This window comes from Mandrillus leucophaeus, unplaced genomic scaffold (genome assembly GCF_000951045.1).
Source record: "Mandrillus leucophaeus isolate KB7577 unplaced genomic scaffold, Mleu.le_1.0 Scaffold1046, whole genome shotgun sequence".
Taxonomy (NCBI): Eukaryota; Metazoa; Chordata; class Mammalia; order Primates; family Cercopithecidae; genus Mandrillus; species Mandrillus leucophaeus.
In genome coordinates, this window is record NW_012098610.1 from 134,626 (window position 1) to 160,008 (window position 25,383).

Consider the following 25,383-nt stretch of genomic DNA (forward strand, 5'->3'; position numbering starts at 1 on the left):
TTTATCAGCTCTGATTTGCCAAGTTGCTCTCTTCTCCAGTAGGTGCTGCAAGCAGAGAGGGATTCCTCGGAGGTCATCTGCTCCATCTTCTTGCCCTGTCTCTTATACACATCTAGATGTGTATAAGAGACAGGATTACAGGCGTGTGCAACCATGCCTGGCTAATTTTTGTATTTTTAGTAGAGATGAGGATTTCACCATGTTGGCCAAGCTGGTCTCAAACTCCTGACTGCAGGTGATCCGCCTGCCTCGGCCTCCCAAAGTGTTGGGATTACAGGTGTGAATCAATGAGACCAGCCTGAAAGATATTTTCTTAGAATGGCTTCTTTCATCCTTCATCAGAAGTTGTTAACATGGACCATATGAGTTTTGTTTGGTCTATATGGGGTGTGTGTGTGTGTGTGTGTGTGTGCGCGTGCGTGTGTGTGTGTGTATTGAATTACTTGCTAACATTTTACTTCAAAATTCAGATTTCCACCGTAGGGAATGAAGATCTGACAATACAGAACTTTCATTCTTACATGGTAATGACCAGCTGCAGGTGAAAAGCAGCTGATCCTCTGGATGGGCCATGCACTTCGCAGTTTGCCCAGGCACCAGTGACCCACTTTATTCATTTAAGTTACCTGCTTGACTCTTCTAGTCATTCGAGTATGTCATCCCTGTCAGATTAGAGACCTAAGCAAATCTTGAGTCCCTTGCTTACTCCAAGGGCTTTCACTCCTCGTATAGGAGGGGCTAAAGAAATGTACAAGCAGCACCACAATAGGATCAGACCTGACTTTCAATTCTAGCACAGTCATGTAACATAGTTGGATGACCTCAGGTCAGTAATATAACCCCTCTGAGCCTCTAGATCTTCATTATCTGTAGAACACTCTCCTTACAGAGTTATTGTAAGAATGAAATAAAACAACTAGGATAGAGGGCATTACACTTAGTAGGTGCTGAAATATTGGTTCCCTTCTTCTTATTCATCACACCATTTCTGTCTGTCTATTGGCTGAATTACATAAATAGTAAATTCACATTCACTGAAGACATTTAAGAAGAGTCTGGACCCTTTGGGAACCATGTATAGGACAAAGATTTGGACTCATAGATTATTTTTACAGTCATTTTCTAAAAATTTAAAAGCCTATGGATGACTCCAAAATGCCCATTTGGATGATTTGAGGCATACTTTGTGTAGTTAAGGATTTTAAATACATAACAGAGAGACTGAAGGGCCTTTGGGAAACAAGCTGGGGTAAGAGTCAAAATGTAATATGTTGACTGATGTTCAGGAATAGGCTTTGGCATCTGATAGATTTTGTTTTCAGTACTGCCCCTGGGTCTTACTAGCTTCCAGTTCTGGGCCACTTCACCTCTCTTGAGTTTTAGTTTCTTTATTTCTAAAATGAAGATACTAATGCTTCCTTTGTTGGGTTTTTGTGAAGATAAGTGAGATAATAAATGTAAAACATCTAGCCCAGGGCCTGGTGCATAGTAAAAGCTTCATAAATTGTACCTATTATTATTAGTAGTAGTAGTAGTCCAGACAAACAGAGCTTGGGAAAATGCTAGACTCTGGCTGACATACATGGACTTTTCCCCAGGCCACTGCTGCCTGGCTTCCCCTTCCACAAAGCTTTGAGTCTCCAAAATGCTTTGGCTGGAATGTAAGCGTGAGGTCATTGCAGATAACAGGGGAGCATGATTTGCTTCGGTAATGCAAGTTATTAAGTTACTTCCCTCAGCCCAGCTAAAATCTCTTATTGGTTGATGTTTGCTTCAAAGTGTGAGACTGAGCTAGTTTGAGGAGAGAGGGAGAGTAAGAAGATTCCTCTTCTTGGCCAGAGGTCATGGTCTTCCACAAGGAACAGAATGACTCCACGCAAATTATGGGACCTCTTTGAGTTTGGGGCCCCTACATTTAAACCAGTCACTCCATTGCACAAATTGGTACCCTTCCCCCAACAAAATTACTGGGCAGGAATTTTCTTGACTCCTTCCATGGCCTGGAATGATCTCCCTTCTCATCCTTGTGATCCACACAGCTGGCAAATGGCAGGCAGCAGAACAAAAACAAGCCTCTTAGCATAGAGAGAGAGAGAAAGAGTCACAGCAGTACTGAATTTGCTTGGGAACCTAATGTTAACAAAGGATCTTCCTCTCAACACCCCAAACAGATTAAAACATTTTTTTTTTAACAGCAAGTTGTGTCTCAGAGCAGCTCTTTGCTTGGGTGTATTTAAAGATCTGCTGAGTCATTTAAGAGCAGGCTGGCAGATCCTAAGAGGCAAGGACTATACCCCAGTCTATGGGGGAGTAAGTTGAGAGGTGAAATCTGTTTGGCTTTCTCCCATGGAAACAAACAAGGTGATCCACTTCCATCTCCCACAACTCTGGAGAGCATCTACTAAGGCTTCTTATTCTATCAACTTTGAACTCCTCAGTGTATAATAGAGTAAGGGTGACAGGGAAGGAGCAGTTGTACCAGTGTGTCTGCTGTCTGAAATTGTAATGCCCCTGCATTGGTAGCTGAGAGTAGCATGGAAGTGTCAGGTTGATGGGTTCATTTCATTCTTTTCTTTTCAGTTTCTGGTCACATGCATTGTTACCATGGCATATGACAGTTGCTAGAAAGTGAAATAATTTTTTCTACTTTATTCTTAATTGCACTTCTAAATTTATTAAAGGAGAAATTAGCAGTTAGCAACTGTTAACTATAGGTACACATTGGGGTTTCCTTAGAGCCGATTTTCCCCCTAGTTTTCAACTTGTAAATCTGATAGATTTTGTCCTAAAAGTTGGCAAAACCTGGAGCTTCTCTTTGGTCCTGGCCTTTTTGAACCCTATTCCACAGAGCCCAATCTTCTTTCTTGTTTGAGACAACTATCCTTCTCTTTGCCCACTGCCATTTTCCTTCATCTACTTTTCCCATCTCTAGCACCTCAGACTGTCTTCCCACAGTGGCACAGACTCCCGCTCCACTTTCACTGTGCCATCTTCTTGCTATCAAAACCATCCTCACAGACTCTTACTTTGCTGAAACCACTTCTAGGAAGGGAAATCACAGTGGATCCATGAAGGATGCTTTCTGGATGACTTTAAAAGATTGGTATTAAGATATTTTATTAGTGGTGGCAACACTGACTTATTCAGGCAGCCATGCCCAGGATCTATAAGAAATCAGATAAGCTAAAAGTTGCTTGAGCTGGCAGGAGACCTAGTTCTCTGTTTTCCTTTCCCTCATGCATTTTGTTTATCAATGGTTTTCAGAGGACGTAGAGGCTGGCTTTGTTATAGTTAGTTGGTAAGAGAAATGGTGGAGGACTGGAAAATGGGAGTGGAACCATTGAGCATGTTTGAGACTAAGTTATTACAATTCCTAGGATGTATAAATCACTTGAAAGTCTACCAAGTACTTTCAGACACATTATCTTTTTTACTCTTCAAAATCAACTTGGAGGTAGGCACAACAGGGATCAAATCCTTAGTTCACAGATGAGTAAAACGAGACTGGAGGAAATTAAAGGACATTCCAAGGTAACTCAGACAATAAGCAACAGAACTAGGATTTGATTAGTTTTTTGGGGGGTGGGGAGGACAGAGTCTCACTCAGGCTGGAGTGCAATGGCAAGGTCTCATCTCACTGCAACCTCTGCCTCCTGAGTTCAAGTGATTCTCATGCCTCAGCCTCCTGAGTAGCTGGGATTACAGACATACGCCACAATGCCTGGAAAATTTTTGTCTTTTTAGTAGAGATGGGGTTTTGTCATGTTGCCCAGGCTGGTCCTGAATTCTTGGTCTCAAGTGATCCACCCCCATTGGCCTTCCAAAGTGCGTGGAACCACTGCTCCCGGCCCCGGACCATTAATTTTTGATGGTAGGTCCACGTTTTTTCAAGTTCACAGCTCAGATTTGCTATATAATGAATGAATGAGTATATATGTCATTTGGGAACATTATTCCAACTTTCGGTTGAAGATTTGTTTTATCAGTTGTGGAACTTTTTTTCATTTTTAGCATTATCAGTTTAGTTAAATGAACATTTCGTTCATGAATTCACTAATTAATTATTTTATTCATCAATACATTTCCTGAGTACCAACTTTCTATCAAATGCTGTGCTGGATTCTGAGGCTACAAAGAGAAATACGACACCATCTCATGACTCTAAAATATCACAGACTGGGGACTGACATCTCAGTAGTAAACATATGAATAGCAACTTATGAAATGCCATTAGAAAAATCTCAAGTTATATTCCTCAGTGAGTATGGCCATCCTAAAAATGAGAAGTCTTTTATTTTGGGTACATGAAAATGAAGCGTTGTGAGAAATTGCATTTTAATCTAATCTTGTCTTACTAAGAACAGAAGTGAAATGTTTCAGCCTCTGTGTGTGTGTGTGTGAAGGTTGAGTGTGTGATGATGGATGGGGCTGCGAGATTGCTAAGTAGGATCTATGGGGGGCCTTAGATGGTCCTGGTGAGTCCCAACTTTGTGGTTATGTATTTGGGTGCAGTATGGGAGTGACAAAGATTGTTGTTTAAGAGTTGATTTTAGATTTTTTCCAAGTAAATAATCAGCAGACTTGGAGCATCATCATTCCACTTGCTTTGAAAACCTACCACTTAAGACTCCTTCTTGTGATAGGTTAACTCTTTCTGGTCAAGTATTACTCTTTTTGAGCATTTGCCTGTCAGTGACAGGTGCAATGTTAGATGTTGTCTCTCTGTTTTCTTGTTTAATCTTTACTTTGATCCTAGGTAGCTCTTATTAGTTCCACTTTATAGGTAAGAAACTGAATTTCAGAGACTTTAATGACTTGTTCAAGATCACATAGTAAGTAACTTGGTAGTTTGGGACTTGAATTTTGATTGTTCAATTTTTTTTCGTTTCCTGGCCTCACTGCTGTTTTCACTATTCCACACCACTTCAGCTTTATTTTTCACAGAGGCCGTTAAATGTACCCTCCATCAGCCAAAGCCTCTTGCCTCCCTTCAACGTAACTCTTCTCTAGCGTGTTCCTAATAATCTTCTGAAAAGGTTTTACAGCCTTTCTGGGTACTGGGACTCAGAGTCTTAATCCAGGCTCTTAAGTGCCTTAGTTAACTGTAATATGGATAATCAAAGTCACAGCTAATTCAGGAAAAATGAGTTTGGGATGTGAATTTCCTGGGCAACATGTCATCTCTTTTTTACTCCCTTAGCTTCATAAACTTACCCACAATGTTCCCTGAGGACTAACAGTAATGGAGGGTGATGAGGAAAGGCTTTCCTCCCTTCCTGGTTTCCAAGAGTCCTTTAGCCAAATGCCACACCTCCTCCTGTTTCCCTAGTCTCCATACAGAGATGGAGGTGGGAGATAGACATGGGTTCTTTTCAGCCCTGAGTTCATGCCAGAGTTTTTTTTTTCCCCTCTAGCTGGAGTGAAGTAGGAAGAGAGGTTCAATGTCCACCAAGAAGACCATGAGTGAAGAAGACTAAAGTACTTGAAAGAACATCAGACCTATGCGTAAAATACCAGGGTTTGTGTCCAGACTTTGTGGGTTACTATCTGTATAATTTTGGGCAAGTCAACAGTTCTGAGTCAGAGTTTCCTTATCAGCAGATTGGAAGATAAATTCTAATTATATGGATGAAACATTAAGTCTAGAAGTATTTTGTAAATTCAGAAAGGGCTTATAGATTTAAAGTGTAGCTGTTTTATCACATACTAAATCCTATACTTCAGGGATAAAACCTTCTCCTGTTTTTTCTAAAAGCCTGTGCATGTGTGGTGTAAGGGATGGGTTTTGCCCCTGTACCAGCCACTTAGCAATTTTAGTAACTGGGAGCTGAGGGCAGTGGCCTGCTTCTGCACTGAGCAAGTGTGAAAAGAGGGTAATGCATTCAGGGGTCAGCAGATGACAGGCAGAGTAGCCCCTCCAAATCTCCTTCCCATACCACAAAGCCCCTTATTTATTCAAACTTAACATTGGAAACTCGTTTCAAGTAGGCACGTCTGTGTCTGGGCGTCTATTTTCCTTCTTTGTATATAGCAGGCATTTGTCAACTTGGTGAAAAGCATTACTCTTCTTTCCATTTCTGAGGACTAATTGTGCTTATTCGCTAGACATGAGTTCAAAACAGTGGGTTGAAAGAGGGCAAGTTTATGCCAAAGAATCAGAAGTAGTCATAATTTAGAGAGAATTCTAGAGGTCAGTTCCCTTTCGTATGGATTGGGCAACTGAAACCCAGATAGAAAAGCGGATTAGACCAAGTTCACAAGCACAAACACGTTTCTGGCACATTCAGATTGGAAATTGAGGGCTTCTGCTCCCAGGTCAGAACTAAATGCCCTTTCCAGCTAGGGCGTTCTTTGATCTCAGTGACTTTGACTCTTTCTACTACACTCTGGGGACAGTGGGTTCTGAGGTACCAACTCCAATTAAAGTAGGAATATGTACCAGCTCCTCCCCTTGGTTTTTTTCTAGAGGCCTGGCATTCAGAGGCAATGTGATCTCTATATGTAATATTTTCACACTATTGTTCTTATTTAAATCACATTTGAATTTTGGCAATTAACAAGGCAGTAATTGGCATCAGGAAGGTATGTTAGTTTGCTTATCTGCCCCATCCCCCCTCTTCCCGACCCACTGTGCATTGCAGAATGTTTTATCAGCTCTGATTTGCCAAGTTGCTCTCTTCTCCAGTAGGTGCTGCAAGCAGAGAGGGATTCCTCGGAGGTCATCTGCTCCATCTTCTTGCCTATGCAAATGCCTGCCTGAAGCTGCTGGAGGCTGGCTTTGTACCAGACTTTGTACAGGGAACCAGGGAAATGAATGCAGAGTGCTCCTGATATTGCCTATCACTTTTTCCCATGATACTCTGGCTTCACAGGTGGGAGGTTCTTCAGCTGAAAACTTAGAACTCATTTTCTAGGGTAGTGAGTGTTGTAAGGTGTAACTGTAGTGGGTAGTGAGTGTTGTAAGGAGTGACTGTGACCTAATATTATGCAGCCATGACATTATCTATTAGGCATCTAGACCAGCTTGCTTGAATATCTTAGCATGTTGACTAATTTGGGGCAGACTACAGTGTGGGTGGGGGATTGTGTGTGTGTGTGTGTGTGTGTGTGTGTGTATGGGGTTGAGCAATTCATTATTATTAACATGCAAAAAGCACTTATTTCGCTATGACAAGGTTGCCTTTTTCATGCATATTGGCCTACCTGCAAGACCCCTAGAGACAGTAAGCAACATACATGGTGTCTTCCAGTTTTCAGCCTTTGTGCAAGGAACAACTGTGGGTTTTTGCATGTGTGTTGTGGTTTGATGTTTGTGTGTGATTGTGTACCAGAGTATGTGTGTCTGTTACTGTGAGTTCACTTCTGAGCAGTTGTGACACACAGAGATCCAGAAACAGTGTCTTACTCTGTGTGCTCTGCTAGTGGGAACGTGTCTTCTCTTTTGTGCTCGTATCTCTGTGTAATCAAGTGTCTTGCTAAGTCAGTGTGCCTCTGTCTCTTTTTACCAGTTCTTCCGTCTTTGTGTCTCTATGCCTTCTTGCGTTTCTTTCCCCTGAGTTTGCACATGTCTCTGTCTATGTGGATATCTCTCACTCCAGGCCACTGTGTCACTGTGTCTGTATTTACAGCTGTTTCTTTCTGTCGGTGTGTGGATTCTTTCTGTCGGTGTGTGGATTTCTATGTCTGTTTTCATCTTAATTTGTGTGTCTAAGCAAGACTGTTTTGGGGTGACTATTTCCGTTTATGTCATAGCCCCGATTGTCCCCATCTCCATGTGTCTCAGTGTGTATATGTTCTAATGTATCTGCCTACTTATCTTTATTCGTATTTCTCTGGGCATATATCCCTCTCTTGCAGTTCTGGGCCTTTGCAGTTTTTGGCTTATGTTTTTGTATATATCGACTAGAATTGACCTCCTTATGTTTTTTGTGCATGTTTTAGTTTTTTGTATATATCCACTAGAATTGACCTCCTTATCATTTTTGTGCATGTATGAGTGAGCATATCCAACTCTGTCTTTGAGAAGCAGAACTGTCTATGTTTGCAGTCAATTGTGTTGGCTGTCCCTGTTTTTGTCCCTGTGTGTGCATTTCATTGTATGTGCACCCATTCATGTATCTTTCTGCTTCTATATGACCAGATACTTCTGTGTAGCTGTCTATGTATATTGGCTTCTATCTGTGTCTGTGTTGTTGACTACATGTCTGTGCATATGCACCCACTGAGTTCATAAAAAGCTCACCTGCTCTCTAAGGAATCTACCAGATTGTTTTGTGAAATAACTCACATCTCGTTTTTTACTTGCTTGGTTATCTTCTGGCTTGCCAGATGCTTTGGTACTTAAAAGTGTGTTGGTACGTAGGTGTGCATAATTTATTCATGTAGGATGTCAAAAGAGTCAGTTAAAAATTATACACAGTGTGTCTTTATTAACAGGACAGTTGTGTGTAGAGAATCCTTGAGAAATGAGCGGTTAGATGATAAATCTTTTCATATTAATTTCATGATTTCAGTGAAGTAAATTTGAAAGGTACGGGCTGCATAAGAGCTATGTGCTTTTTAAAACTCAGTGTATTGATGGTGGAGAAAGCATTTATTTGTACTGCAAAGTCTTATTTGTGATGTTCATTACTGGGTTAGAAGGTGTTACTTTTCTGATTTTGTTTGGCTTTTTGAAGAGTTACTACAAATGACATCTTAGAGACAAAGAGCTCTGAAGGTGACTTAGAACACATGGAGTACAGACAAAAAGGAGAATGAAAAATAACAGAGAGATGAGCATATTCCTCATTTGAATGGAGTCAGCCAGGGGCTCAGGATGGGGTGCACAGGAAATGGAGAGGTGACGGTCATAGAGAGAAGCTTAGCAGGACCAGATCTTTCCTTGTCCTGGGCTGCTGTGACCATATAAGGAAGGCAGTAAGGGGAGGGGTAGGGATGAGGAAGAGACCAGCTCTCCCTTTCTTTCTGATGGAAGGTTGCCACCTCTATTTAAAACTTCTGTTCTTTTGGTTCTCTTTCTTTGTTTGATTATATTATTTTCTGGTCTTGTTCTGCCATAGCAAGAAGGAAATTCCACATGTGGCTCACTCATTTATTACACTTGTTTCTTTGCATGATATTATAGAGAGCTTGTTAAGTGTCACTGCAAACATCACACACACTGATCCACTGATATGGGCAGGGTGGTCTTTATGCCAGCTCTGCTCCCATTCCCAGTGTATCTGTGGTGCTTAATGGGGACAACCATGATTTTTCTGATGTCAGTCTGTGATGTCAGTTGTCCAGTGTGTATGCAGACTGCTTAAAAGTACATACAGTTCCTTTGTAATTATGGTAGTCCCTGAGAAGGAAGTGCTCACTAATAAAAGACTAGGTTCAGTAGAAACATGTAAGTTGTCTAGGTGTTGGAAATTAACATAGTACTCCGCTAAGGGAATATATATCTAGAAGTTAACTGGATTGTGCTCAATAAAAAGAGTACAAAAGTTTCATAAATATTTTTAACTAATTCTATAAGATTAGGAGAGGGATATTTCAGATATTCAAATAATTTTTTTAATTGACAAACACCTTAGACATATTATTTACATACAATTGACATAATAATTAAATCATTATGTCTGTTTTATGATAAAACAGGATCTTTTGGCTTAGTTTGAATTATTGAATGTAAAATAATGAAAATTTAAAAAAAACAGAGGAGGAATCTATCCTATTTTATAATTCAGACCGTTGAATTGAATTTTTCTTTTGTTGTATTGATTTCAATGTAGAGAAGTCTGTGGTGCTGGATTCCAGTCAAAAGATAAACATTTGTATGTGGGCTCTACATTGCAGCCAATCTTGATAATTTCAAACCTTGATTTTCTCATCTGTATAATGGTAATAATAAAGACTGTCTCAGTAGCTACCAAATGATTGCATATGACAAACTTCTCACTTATTTAAGGGAAAAAAGAAAAAGAAGGACAATGGGGTGGATTTTTCGTATAGTAAAATTTATTCAGTTAGGGTAATATTCTGAGCTTGTCTTCTGAAGCAAACCCTGCAAACTCTGGCCATTCTGTTTTGTTTAGGAAAGAGTTAATCAGTTCTGATTCTGCGTTTTCTGGGGAAGGAGGCTGAGTATCGATTGAAGAGGAGTCACTACTTTTCTGAGATGATATATCTGTGCTAAAAATTAGTAATGCTTTGCACATGCAACATATAGTGTTCAATTTTGTTAGTCAACAGATATTTAAGTGGCAGCTGTTATGACCTCAGGGGTGTAGTGACTTCCTTATATAATGTCCTTTAATTATTGAAAAAGAAATCTACATCAGAATATCAGGTAAAATCTTATTACATCAAATATTATAACAAAGATACTTTTTATATTCTCTAAAAAAAGTGGAGATCTCAGATGTTGGTTCATTTATCAATATAATATTGGATTTGAAAATTCCAGTATACAAAGGGAAAAAGACAGCTTCTTAAAGTTTATAGTGATTTTCTATGAACTTTCAATTCAGGTTTTTTTCTGTTTTACTGGTATGATAGAGCTAAATTTCGAGTTGTAAGTAGTAGATCATTAGACTGCAGGGTAAGCCTTGAGATTGCTTCTTTTCAGGTAGGAAACTCTACTGTGTATTTGGCTAGTTCAACATATCATGGGTAGTCAAAAATAGTTACATATCCAAGTCAGCATTTTTTAAGTTGTTCAGTTGTGCTTAAAGAATGGTCCTTTCCAGGACCAATCCAGCTTTATCAAAAAGTTATTATGTACATCTAAAGTGTTATGACATTTTAATGCTCACAATAGCCGAATGATGTGAGTAGGAATCTTTGTCTTCATTTTATAGATGAAGAGACACAGATAAATAAACTAACTGGGCCAGGGTCCTACCACTAGAATGTGACAGATGACAATTTGAGCCCAGCATATAGTTGTTTCCCTATAATATTCGTTTTATGATTGTATAGATATCTGCTGACCAACCTTAATCTCTGCTCCCTGAGATTAACCGTTCTACAAAGCAGAAACTGGAGGTCGTTCAAATGAAAGCTCTACACTTTTAGAGGGCCATTAACAATGCTCAAGTTAAAGAAAAGCAATCAAAGACAACTGAAATACTGGTACCTTCAGACAGTACATATGGATTTTTTTTTTTGTTTTATACTTTAAGTTCTAGGGTACATGTGCACAACATGCAGGTTTGTTACATATGCCATGTTGGTGCGCTGCACCCATTAACTCGTCATTTACAATAGGTATGTCTCCTAATGCTATCCCTCCCCCTTCCCCCTGCCCCAAAACAGGCCCTGGTGTGTCATGTTCCCCTTCCTGTGTCCAAGTGTTCTCATTGTTCAATTCCCACCTGTGAGTGAGAACAGGCGGTGTTTGGTTTTTTTGTCCTTGTGATAGTTTGCTGAGAATGATGGTTTCCAGCTGCATCCATGTCCCTACAAAGGACATGAACTCATCCTTTTTTATGGCTGCATAGTATTCCATGGTGTATATGTGCCACATTTTCTTAATCCAGTCTATCATTGATGTACATTTGGGTTGGTTCCAAGTCTTTGCTATTGTGAATACTGCTGCAGTAAACATACGTGTGCATGTGTCTTTATAGCAGCATGATTTATAATCCTTTGGGTATATACCCAGTAATGGGATGGCTGGGTCAAATGGGATTTCTAGTTCTAGATCCTTGAGGAATTGCCACACTATCTTCCACAGTGGTTGAACTAGTTTACACTCCGACCAACAGTGTAAAAGTGTTCCTATTTCTCCACATCCTCTCCAGCACCTGTTGTTTCCTGACTTTTTAATGATTGCCATTCTAACTGGTGTGACATGGTATCTCATTGTGGTTTTGATTTGCATTTCTCTGATGGCCAGTGATGATGAGCATGTTTTCATGTATCTGTTGGCTGCATAAATGTCTTATTTTGAGAAGTGTCTGTTCATATCCTTTGCCCACTTTTTGATGGGGTTGTTTGTTTTTTTCTTGTAAATTTGTTTGAGTTCTTTGTAGATTCTTGATATTAGCCCTTTGTCAGATGAGCAGATTGCAAAAATTTTGTCCCATTCTGTAGGTTGCCTGTTCGCTCTGATGGTAGTTTCTTTTGCTATACAGAAGCTCTTTAGTTTAATTAGATCCCATTTGCCAGTTTTGGCTTTTGTTACTGTTGCTTTTGGTGTTTTAGACATGAAGTCCTTGCCCATGTCTATGTCCTGAATGGTATTGCCTAGGTTTTCTTCTTGGGTTTTTATGGTTTTAGGTCTTACATTTAAGTCTCTAATCCATCTTGAATTAATTTTCATGTAAGGTGTAAGGAAGGGATCCAGTTTCAGCTTTCTACATATGGCTAGCCAGTTTTGCCAACACCATTTATTAAATAGGAAATCCTTTCCCAATTTCTTGTTTTTGTCAGGTTTGTCAAAGATCGGATGGTTGTAGATATGTGGTACTGTTTCTGAGGGCTCTGTTCTGTTCCACTGGTCTATATCTCTGTTTTGGTACCAGTACCATGCTGTTTTGGTTACTGTAGCCTTGTAGTATAGTTTGAAGTCAGGTAGCATGATGCCTCCAGCTTTGTTCTTTTGACTTAGGATTGTCTTGGCAATGCGGGCTCTTTTTTGGTTCCATATGAACTTTAAAGCAATTTTTTCCAATTCTGTGAAGAAACTCATTGGTAGCTTGATGGGGATGGCATTGAATCTATAAATTACCTTGGGCAGTATGGCCATTCTCACTATATTGATACTTCCTATCCATGAGCATGGAATGTTCTTGTTTGTTTGTGTCCTCTTTTATTTTGTTGAGCAGTGGTTTGTAGTTCTCCTTGAAGAGGTCCTTCACATCCATTGTAGGTTGGATTCCTAGGTATTTTATTCTCTTTGAAGCAATTGTGAATGGGAGTTCACTCATGATTTGGCTCTCTGTTTGTCTCTTACTGGTGTATAAGAATGCTTGTGATTTTTGCACATTGATTTTGTATCCTGAGACTTTGCTGAAGTTTCTTATCAGCTTAAGGAGATTTTGGGCTGAGGCAATGGAGTTTTCTAAATATACAGTCATGTCATCTGCAAACAGGGACAATTTGACTTCATCTTTTCCTAACTGAATACCCTTTAATGAATTATTTAACCTTAGATAATTTGGCTTTGAGCTAGAAAGGTAGAGAAAGATGGAGGAACCAATTCTTCCCTGGGTTGGTACTTATTTATCTTGCTCTTTTGAAGTCTAGGTCAATCGTCCTATTTGTTCTGAATGTCCCATTCATGTTTATCTATTTAGGGACAGCAGGTTTGGCACAAATGGATTGGTTTTCTGAGGTCTCATGTAGAGGGCTGCACTGACTGACTTCCGAAAGTCCCCTCTAACCCTTCAAATCTCAGGATCATCTGGTCTCAAGCCTTCATTCATGCATACATTTCTGTTTCCTTTTTGAGTACCAGCACAACACTGCAGGCTGACTCACTGGATGGATAGAATGGGGCTCTTGCCCTACCACCCTTTGGCAAACAATTTGAGGGTGGCATTGTCACTATCTCATTGATATAGGGTCTCTTGAGGCCCAGAATGACAAAGGAATTTTCCCACTCTCACACAGCTAGTTATTGTCAGAGTAAATAGCAATTTTGAATTTGTAGAACACGTGGTTTTACCTCTATCATTTCTGTTTATTATGAAAATTTTAGAAGTAATAATTAATTAGAAGTAGAAATGATGATTAAAATAAATGCATAACTACTAAAAAGTAGTTCATTGCAGCAGCACCTAAATTCATCTCACCATTCTACCAGTAGTACACATTTCGCCATTGGGTTAACATTGCTTTGGATCTTATAGCTGTTGAAGAAGACAAAATTCTTTCCATTCTCTAGATTATATTTTCCCCATTTGTAAAACATAATGGAAGTGTATGGAAAATAGGAGTTGATAATTTTTAAGGCCCCTGTCAGCATATTGGCACATAGGATTCTTGTAAGTGGTGGTTTACTTCACTTCAGCTATGGAAGGCCTATGCGACACCACCCATAGAGGATAGTTTGAAAGAAACTGCTAGTGACTGCGTGTGTTTCCTTCCTGACATATTTGCTAGAAGGTGATGAGTTCCAGCTTTTTTTCAGACTTGGATCTGGCTTTCATTCCCCTTCTCCTCCCACCCTCTTAAACAACAGAGGCAGCAACCATTTATACACTTTCCAGAAGTAAGTAAGACTCTATTCCAGAAACACCCTATTTCAAAATGGAAATATACTCAGTGCCCCAATGACCCATTGGGCGAGTTTGAACGTGTGCATTCTCTGTGCTCCCCGTTTTAGCTTAGGCCTACTCCCTAACCTGTCATATGTCACCCAGCGATGGAGCCTAGGGCAATGAATGCCATCATATCTGACTTTGTGGCCTCTCAGCTTTCAATGACTAGCTTTGTAGCAGAAGTTTAGCCTCTCATCCCCAGACCTTTGGAAGTAGTGTTGAGATAAAGAGAGGTTGAATTGAAGGTTGTGTTTTCTAGATTTCTTTCAATTGCTCCTTAGGCTTTAGAAGACAAATTCTCCTAAAAGACAGGTGCTACAATTAATCCAAGCAAAGGGAAAGATGTCAATAGAGCTGCCCCTTTTCGTAGAGGTGTGGCAACTGCTGGGAAGGAAGAAATTAGCCGGAGGCCGTGTGATCACTAATAAAACTCAAAGTGGTGTTTTTTTACTTCTCAATATGAGGTTGAAACTATAAGCTTAAATTGCTGACTTTCTGGCAGCACCAAACAGTAAGGAAACCACAAAGATAAACCCAAATAATAGAGCCAATTTTCTTTTTTTGTGTGTGTGTGGGGGGATGACTTCTAACTAGTGATATGAGGAAGGATAAGAAAATGTTTATTTTAATCTTAAAAAAAATGGATAGCACATATGATCTTTGCTAAGTGCACTGAATGTATGTAGAGGAGACAAGTCTGCTAAAGGTATGAGAATTGGGCCGAGATTTAACACATTTTCAAAGCTCCATGAAGAAACCTACTGAACAGTGGGAGTGGGGCAGGTTGGGGATAGTGAAGTATTTGTAATTTATTTTTAAAAAGGAGAGGGAGAGAGAGAAAAGGAAAAACTGGGCCACCCATCCTTTGAAAAGAAACCTTGAAAGAGGTCCAAATATCCTTAGAAATCCTTGACTTCTTAAAAGTGATAAGAGTTTGTTTTTTCCCCCTGACAATTATAGAGGTCAGAGAGTTTTCTTTTCTATTGCAAAACATTGAGAGTGTGTAGAAATAATTGTAGGTAGCTTAGCCTTGGCTGTAGTCAGAACTTTTGTACTGTGACTTTAGGATCTGTATAGAATTGTATGATATGAGGATGCACCAAAAACTCTATGGGCTATCAAAATGGGATAGCATTAAAAGAAATAGTGCTTTTGTTTAGAAGAAGAAATGAAATGCTTGTATCCAGGTGCTTAAAGGAAGGCAGTGCAGACTTTCAGAAACTAGACTTTAAGAGCTATACTCAGATACTGAGAAGGTCTGATGGCTGAAGGAGGAACAATTTAAAAGAATAGCCATCTCTCCCTTCCCTGTAAATTAGACATAAAAGAATATCCCATTCATCTCAGAAATGTAATACAACATTTTAGCTTGCTAGTAACTTTACATGCTATTTCCTTTACCTCTTATATTTGAGGTGTCTATTTGGAGTGGGCTATGTTTCTAGCTATTCTGTTTATCTGGTTTGTTTTTGTTTGCATAGGAAACTGGTGTACATTTTATTTGGGTAAATATCACCTCAATTTTCAAATAAAGCTTTATTTAAGTTTCACATGAAAAAGACAAATGAGACAAAGAAGAGAAAAATTGCATTGTCAGAATCAGAATTATAAGAAAAAAATCAAATAAACATATTTGAAATGTCCAGAAAACCTAGAGTTTTATGTATATTATACAGGAGAGATATTCTGTCATCTGGTTGCCAAACTATGGAGGGTGGGAGACTTAGAATTTTTGTCCAAAAGTATTGTTTCATTAGAAAGATACATGGGTGTGCTTCCACATCAGCAACATGACTGCAGACCGGGAAGTCCTCACGGAAAGCTGGAATATGGGTATTTTGGACTCTCTGGTAAGATGCGGCTTTTACTTCACTTCCTCAGTGGTACTACTGTAAATTTTCATTTTCCTATGGAATACCCTATTTGGTTCCATTGTATATAGTTGACAACTAGAATTCGTTCGCTGTTGCTTGAACTCAACTGTAACTTCTTGGCACTATACATATCTTCTGATGCGCCTGTGGAAGAGCTACCGTAATGACTGTGTACATGGACAAAAAAAAAAAAAAAAAAAAAAAGAGAGAGAGAGAGAGAATTAAATCATGAGTTTGTGCCTTGGGAGCTACAGTTTAAACATTTGCTGGTTTTCTCACTTAATGAAAAATTTATTTGAAAATAACAGCACAGAAAGGAAGAAAGACAGGCCGGCAAGCATCCTCCTCCTAATGTACTTATCCACTTTTGGATACCTTGATCTCAGTCTCAGAGGTCATATTTTTAGTAAAATGGCCACCAGAAGTAAAGGATTTTATTTTCCAGACTTTGGTGTTTGGAGCTGGTGTGCTGAGAGCTGGTAGAGAAAGCGCTACTTAGGTAGATGTACCAAAGGAGGATGGTTGCTGGTGGATATGGCAGAGTACCTTTTATGTGGTTATCTCTTCCTTGTAACTCTTGGCTGCATAACTCTTATTTTCTTTTCTATTTTTGTTCTCTCTCTTGGAAAAAAATTTGGTGGTAAATTTTCATATGAGCCATATTGTCTTTTTATATAGTTTTATTAATATAAAATGTACATACCATAAAGCATACCCATTTAAACTGTAAAATTCAATGGGTCTCTCTCTCTCTCTCTTTTTTTTTTTTTTTGTATACTCAGAGTTGTGCAACAATTATCAAAATCAATTTTGGAACGTTTTCATTGCCCCAAAAGGAAACCCTCTGCCCATTAGCAGTTACTCCCCATTTCCCCCACCCCCAGTCCCCTTCAACCCTAGGCAACCACAAATCTACTTTCTGTCTCTATAGATTTAGCTGTTCTGGACATTTCATGTAAACAGAATCATGCAGCATGTCACCCTTTGTATCTGGCTTCTTTCACTTAGCATGATGTTTCCAAGGTTCAGCCGCATTGTAGCATCTGCCAATACTTCATTCCTTATTTATGACTGAATAATATTCCATTGTATTAATGTATCATATTTGTTTTTTCCAATCATCAGTTGATGGACATTTGGGTTGTTTTCATCCTTTGTTTTTTTCTTGGCTATTTTAAATAATGCTGCTATGAATGTTCATGTACAAATTTTTTAATGAACATCTGTTTTTATTTCTCCTTGGTATACACCTAGGAGTGGAATTGCTGGGTAATATGGTAGCTTAACATTTAACCTTTTGAGGAACTGCCAGATTTTTCCAAAGCAGCACAATCATTTTACATTTTGACCAGAAGTATACGGGAGTTTTAGTTTCTCCACATCCTCAACAACACTCATTATTGTCATTGTCCTTTTCAGCTCTTTTGATAATAGTAATCTCAATGGGTGTGAATTGGGACCCCATTATGGTTTTAATTTGCATTTCCTTGAAGACTAAGGATATTGATCATCTTTTCATGTGCTTATTGGCCGTTTGTATAATTTTGATCTTTTGTTCATTTCCAAATTGTGTTGTCTTTTCATTATTGAGTTGTAAGATTTTAAAATATATTTTGGATATGTTTGTCATTTTAGGGATGATACTTCGCAGTTACATGATGTTTTCTAGCAAGCATTTGTGTTGTTCTACTGGTGTTACATATCTTAGCTGCATTAGCCACTTCGTTGGGTATGAATGCCAGCAGAATCTAAATGACCTTGGCTTCACTGCTGAGAATGCAACCCAAGAACAGAAATTTGTCAGAAATTTAACACTTAAGCCCCCCACTTCCCAAACTCATCTGGGACAAGGAGAATCTACATTTAAAGTTCTATATTTTGTGTTGCTGTGTTTTTTATATTTTTTTATTTTTTATTTTACTTTAGCTTGGTTGGGTTTAGGATCTTTTCTTTTTGTTTTGCCTTAGGCATACCTAAGCAGAGGCAAGGGAGGAAAGGGATATGAAACTGATAGAAAAGTGAGTAAGCTTTATTCAGATCGGCATATTCATCTTAATATGGTTCAATTGGCTGAAGAAATATCTCAACTAAAACTCTGGAATACTTTGAAGTACCAATAAAATGTACCTAATGTACATTTTATTTATGTTTGGTCTCTATGTACTTGTGTGTGAAACAATGAGCACAAATAATTCCCTCCCTTTTTTTTAAGCAATTTATATTGGTGATTTAAAAATAAAATAAATGCAAGTGGGAAGTCATGAAACCCCATGTAAAACGAATAAGAGCATATATTAAAATCCCACAGACTTTAGTTTCAAATAGTGGTTTTGCTGTTTCTTAGCTGTGTGTCACCGTGCAAGTTACTTTGCTTCTCTGAGTCTTTATTTCTTTATTGGTGATGTATGTAAAAATCCACCTTCTCGAATTATTGTGAGGACAAAATGAATTAATTAACATAAAGTTCCTGGTGTATAATAAGTGGTCATATTTTGTATTTGAGCACAGGGCAACTGAGTTTTTGAAACTGCACATTAATGTTGCAGTCAAATCCGGCATGAAATTAGAGAGTGCATAGACAGAGTGGGCTGGGAAAATGAAAGGACTTTGAACATTTATATTCTGCTTTATTTAGGCATCAGTGCTTAATAATTATTGATAGTTTCTTCTGGTTATCTGACATTTTGAAGAGACTATTACCTAGCAGAAATTTCTTGTAATAATAATCTCTTACACTTATATACTGTTTTGTGCCTTTAGAAGTACTTAATGCTCTTTATTTCACTATCCATAAATATTCTCTGAAGCAAGCATACAGTCAGTATCAATTCCATTTTTCAGATGAGACTGCAAGACATAGAGTTACTTGTTTCAATTAACATAGTAAAGTGACAGTTTGAACCAGAGCCCAGGTCTTCTCTCTGAACGTAGCTCTTTTTCTCCTTCATTATATCAGGCATAGCGGCAATGTATTATTTTACTAGCTTTTTATCTTGAATCTCCTTTTAGTGACCTGCCTTTGGTGTTAGTGTGCCTATAACATTGTCGTTGAATATCTTAATACATTTAGTGGTCTTAGCAAGCAGTTTTGTCTTCAGAAGGACACTGAAATCTGTGGAAAGGACTGCAGAAGATTGGGTGGGCAGACACCTATCACTTTCTGGGCTGGTAGACTTTCTGTTGAAGCTATTTGCAAGACTAGTTTGTATTATCGAAAAGCACTACTTCAGAAGAGGGTTGTGATGTCAAAGTAGGCACTTTGAGTGAAGAAAGGGCTGTAAGCATGGGTGGAAAATGTGGTAGATGATTGTCTTGAGTTATTTTCTTTAATGTCAAGCAGGCAGTCCTTGGAATGCTATTTCAAAAAGTGTTGTATAATGTTGAAGACACAGTTACAGATTTCCAACACGAAGCTCATAAATCTGCAATTCCCTGTCCTCCTAGGCACATGAAGGAAAATTTATGAGCTTCAGGTTTCTATGCAGCTATTAAAGCATATTTAATCTGCTTTGAGCTCAAGCTCCCTCTCATTTGCTCTCTTCGTTTGTTCCTCTTACATGAGCAAACTGCCTTTCTTTTTCTTTAAAAGTAGTAAGTAGATTTGTTTTCCTCCAGGTGTCATGAATGCAAACATTGTAATACCTCATCTGTTAGTTCAGTCTTTTGCAAAACAAAATGGCAGCACCCAGGAGGTTGAAAGAGTTAAATTGTTTCCTTCCCTGAGTGGTACCATAAGTTGTTAGTCTGCTACTCTTTCTCCCAGTTGGCACATGACGCTAACATCCAATCGCTAGTGATGTGGCCATTTTTTGCCTTATTTTGGCCTTTCCTCAGCCACCAGTCATCAGTTCTCATGCATATTTGTCAGACCCTGCTTCCCCAACTCCACAGTTCTTAGTTCATCTTAAGCAAATCGCTGTCTTTTCTCTAAAGATCCTCAAGGAAAAAAAAAAGCATCTCCAGGGGGAATTTACTGCCTCATAGCCCTGACAGAGATTTCTGACCAAACCCTAACCAAAAAATTTCTTCCCTCCATTTGTCTTTTATTGTTTTTACAGGGGAGATATGTAACATAATAACAATTATATTGTACATAATAATTACTTTTACAAATAATAATATCTGTCATCAAAAATATACAGAGCTTTGGATTTCCTTAGTATGGCACTTCATTAAGTTGTGGTTTAAGAATAGCTATGATTATTACTTTTGTGATAATTACGTTCCATAATATGGAAACTTATAAAATTACCTTTAAAATGTTACTCTTATTCTGGCCACAGGATGGAAAGTTGTTCGCTAGTTACTCATTTATAACCTGAATGTACTTTTTACTGAATCTAAAGGTATCATCTTTGCTTGGCAATTCCCATGACTTGTCTTTCTGACTCTTCAGATCTCAGCTTAAAAGCTCTCTCTTCAAAGAAGCCTTCCCTGACCACTCTGGTTTTGTCTTCTTTTTTTTTAACCTCTACTCCTTTTCCCATTACTTGCTGTCATAGCATTCTGTTTGTTTCCGTTGAAGTGCCTGTTCCAATTTGTCATTATGAATGAGTGTTTTTGTTCTGTTGCTTATTATCCATTTTCCCCACTAGATTGTCAACTGTGTGAGGGCAGAGATCATGATATTTTGTTCACTCCTATATGCATTCCCAGCACTATCAGACTTTTTGGCACATAGAAAATACTCAGTAAATATTTGTTGAATTAATAAGTCATAAGGAAGAGTTTATATTTTAACTCTTAGTTGAATAATCTAAGCCAAGAATTATCAACCTGGGTTGCACATGAGAATCACCAATGAAGCTTTAAAACAGTGACAAGGTTATCCCAATCTATTCATTAATTATCTCCAGGTCTAAACTTTAGCATGTATATACATTTTTAAAAGCTCATAAGTGATTCTTATGTATAGCCAGTGCTATCTGTCTCTTCTCCTGTTCTTTCCCCTCCTCTCCTTACTCCTTTCTCATAGTTTTAGGATAAACATGGCCCCACAATAAGCCTTTAATTCGCATGGCAGTTTCTAGGGTTTATCATGGAAAATGAGCCAAATTGCCTTCAAGAAGTTTTTACGTACCTCTTATATAGAGTGTGACATTTTATATGTACCTCTTATAAAATGTGAGCTTTTAAGAGTCATATCTTATTGCAAGAAATTTCAATGTCGAAAAAAGTATTGAATATTTATAAAGTCACAAATACAAACTTTTATATGATTCTCAAACCTGTGAAGTTATGTCATGTTCAGGCCTTCTTTACAGCATGTGGCTCTCAGCCCTGGTACTGTCCTTAACCATAAACCTCATCTTTGCCCTCTATAGGGAGAGGATTGTGATTATAATTACTCATTTTAAATAATGTATATTAGTAATGTACCTTATTCGTATATTTGTTGAGCACCTCATATGTGCCAACCACTATGCTAGAAATTTTTTAATATTCTTCAAAATCTTCAAGATATTAACATATCCCCATTTTACAAATGAGGAAACTGCTCTCAAAGAGCTTAGTTTACACAGCCAGTAAGCTGCTAAGCCTAGATTGGATGGAGGGTGTGTGAGAAAAAAAGCAGCATCCATAAGGTTTTCATTCTCCTACCCTGTATGATAGAGGTACTAGAAATTATTAAAGAAACAATAGCATTTTACAAGACTTTAGGAAGGGAGAATGTGAAGGGTACAGTTCCCAGTTGCTGGAATGAGTACTGGAGTACCAATACATGGCTTGCCATGGGGTTTGGACTACCTATCTTAACTCCTTTGCTCCTCCCAATCTTGATCTCATTTATTTGAAAGATCATCTGCCCAACATAAAAATGCATTTCTAATTCTGTAATTTAAGTCAGTGGCAAGATCAGATTCAGTTAAAGTTTACTTTCCTGACAACTATTTAGGATGATATCTATTTTGCAAAACTCTAGTGATAAATGTATGCACACTTACACATCATACAGCATCTCTTCTGATTCTGACTAAGATGTGACGGAGCTGTGCAGATGTGATGGGCTCTTTGGAAGAAAGGTTTGATATACTACTAATCTAAGGACTGAATTTTCTCTCTCATCTTTGTTTTTGTCCCTTTTGAATGATGATGAGAGCAGCAGCACATAACATTCTTTTGTGCTAACAGTATCTCTGCATCACATTGATCAGGAGAATTGGCCCTGGAATGGTATCTTCTCAGTTGATTTTCAGGAAAGATTAGGTGATTATTTTCTCCATAGGAAGAGGATGTTTGATGTGTCTTGGCTTTGGCAAAAGGAAGCTTGTCGACTCAACTGTAAGTAGATAGAATTGCCTTTGACTTCATCTGTTTCAGTCGTTGTTCATACTCAGGTCCTCCAGAAGGCCTTTAAGCATTTTTATTGACGTTGTGGTCTATTACACAAAACTAAAGATACTGATTCTCAGTCGTGAGTCTGCTTCAAAATTGCCTAGAGAATCAAAAATAATTGTACCAGTTCCTGTTCCTGGACATTGTGATTCATTTGGTCTGGTATGAAGGCCAGGAATCTGTATTTTTAAAATTCACTCAAGTAATTTTTGTATATAGCTATAATTATGAAATTATAACAATAATGAAATAATAATAATGAATAATGAAATAATAATGAAAATCTGTGGCTGAACTTGTCCACTCCCCTATCCCCTGCAATACTTCCCCAAGGTGGCATTTAAGATGGGCCTAGAAGGTTATATAAGATTTGAATATTAAAACATGGATTGAAAGTGAGGACTTTTTGAGAGGTGACAATGTGCTAGCAGCCCTCGCTTGCTCTTGGCACCTCCTCGACCTTGACGTCCACTCTGGCCACACTTGAGGAGCCCTTCAGCCTGCCGCTGCACTGTGGGAGCCCCTCTCTGGGCTGGCTGAGGCCAGAGCCAGCTCCCTCTGCTTGCAGGGAGGTGTGGAGGGAGAAGCGTGCGTGGGAACCGGGGCGCGGGGCTCATGGGCCAGCTCGAGTTCCTGGTGGGCACAGGCTCCACCGGCCCTGCACTCAGAGCAGCTGACTGGCGCCATGGGCCCTGGGCAGTGAGGGGCTTAGCACCCTGGCCAATAACTGCAGAGGGTGCACCAGGTCCCCCAGCAGTGCTGGCACACCAAGGCCACACTTGAATTCTTGCAGGGCCTCAGCTGCCTTCCCGCGGGGCAGGGCTCAGGACCTGCAGCCCGCCATGCCCAAGCCATCCCCCTGTGGGATCCTGTGTGTGCCAAGCCTCCCCAATGGGCACCACCCCCTGCTCCACAGTGCCTGGTCCCATCTACTGCCCAAGGGCTGAGGAGTGTGGGCACGTAGTGTGGGACTGGTGGGCAGCTCCACCCACAGCGGCAGTGCCAGATCCACTAGGTGAAGCCAGCTGAGCTCCTGAGTAGGGTGGGGACTTGGAGAACTTTTATGTCTAGCTGGAGGATTGTAAATGTACCAATCAGCACTCTGTGTCTAGCTCCGGGTTCGTGGATGCACCAATCAGCACTCTGTATCTAGCTAATCTGGTGGGGACTTGGAAAACTTTTATGTCTAGCTGGAGAATTGTAAATGCACCAATCAGCACTTTGTGTCTAGCTCAAGTTTGTAAATGCACCAATAAGCACTCTGTGTCTAGCTCAAGGTTTGTAAATGCACCAATCAGTGCTCTGTGTCTAGCTAATCTATGGGAACTTGGAGAACTTTTGTGTCTAGCTAAAGGATTGTAAATGCACCAATCAGCACTCTGTGTCTGGTTCAAGGTTTGTAAATGCACCAATCAGCACCCTGTCAAAACAGACCAATCAGCTCTCTGTAAAATGGACCAATCAGCAGGATGTGGGCACGGTCAGATAAGGTAATAAAAGCAGGCTGCCTGAGCCAGCAGCTGCAACCACTCCGGTCCACTTCCAGACGGTGGAAGGTTTGTTCTTTGGCTCTTTGCAGTAAATCTTGCTGCCACTCACTCTTTGGGTCCACAATGCCTTCATGAGCTGTAACACTCACCGTGAAGGTCTGCAACCTCACTCCTGAAATCAGTGAGACCACGAACCCACTGGGAGGGATGAACAACTCCAAACGCGCCACCTTAAGAGCTGTAACACTCACCGCAAAGGTCTGCAGCTTCCCTCCTGAAGCCAGTGAGACCACAAACTCACCAGAAGGAAGAAACTCTGGACATGTATGAACATCTGAAGGAACAAACTCTGGAGATACCATCTTTAAGAACTGTAACACCTGCCACAAGGGTCTGCAGCTTTATTCTTGAAGTCAGTGAGACCAAGAACCCACCAATTCCGGACACGTTTTCACATGGAGATAATTTGGAAGAAAAACTTGCAAAAATGTGAGAACATCGAGAACTTTTATTTTCCAAGGAAAGAAGTGGCAGCTTCATTTTTGGTCATTGCAAACAGCAGTGCCATACATGAAAGGAAAGTGGTGGTGCTCATCAACTTAGAACACTTGAGACTCTTTTCTGCTTATAAAGAAAAAGTGTCAACTGTAAAGTTGATTTATTTATGAACCATAGGCTACTATGAAATCTCCGTTCACAGCTAGAGGCCTGGGAGAGTAAGATAACTACTTGTTTATTCCATGAAGCCACTTACTGGTTCTTTTCTATTGCACATACCTCAAATGAAGCATTTCAATAGAAGAACCACATTCTATTCACTTGCTTCATTTTATTCTGATTTCTGTAAAAACTCAAAAATTCCTCAAGCAGTGTTTCTTTGCAAGGCAACAATCTTCAGTTCTGTTGCAAAGGTCAGGAGTGATAGAATGAAAATTGTACTAGATTCAACAGAACTTTGGTATTTGCATGGCTATAACATTGCCATGGGGCTGCAAGACTTGTGAGAGCTTGATATTTTGCTTGTTGATGAATGAGTCTGTGTTGGTGCTGGTGGAGTGATTTGAGAGGTAGTTCTCCACTGTCAATCAAGAGGTTGGTTTTGAAAGCTGATAGCCAGTGGTCATTCTGCTAACCACTCTGGTTCTCCTTTAGATAGAGACCTACTCAGATTCAAGTCTCATGTACTTTGTGGCATAAACATTGTACACACCAGATGTATTGAACAACCACAAAGAAAACTATTAGGACTCAAGTAGTATGTCAGAGAGTAGTCATTGATGATGTATAATTCTCCACTTCCAAGAAGATGTAAGCGCACTGTTGAGTAGCTACATCCTACATATATTGGCCAGAATTTAGGAATACACATGTGCTCTATACATTTTGAGGTACTGCCTGACCCCTAGAGAATCCTGGTGAAGTTTTTCTGGT

At 39.3% G+C, this 25,383-nt stretch overlaps 1 protein-coding gene across 2 annotated transcripts in view; it reads left to right on the forward strand.

The window, feature by feature from the left end:
- The window catches only part of AR (androgen receptor), a 170,297-nt gene that overhangs the window by 17,553 nt on the left and 127,361 nt on the right, over positions 1–25,383 (forward strand). Inside the window, exon 1 of one of the 2 annotated variants that reach the window (XM_011980541.1) lies at positions 6,691–6,872. The exons of the other annotated variant lie outside the window; for it this stretch is intronic. Within the exon in view, the coding sequence (XP_011835931.1) occupies positions 6,853–6,872 (20 nt within the window). The 5' untranslated portion in view covers positions 6,691–6,852. Of the gene's footprint in view, positions 1–6,690; positions 6,873–25,383 lie in introns of those variants that run through there. 2 annotated transcript variants of the gene reach the window in all.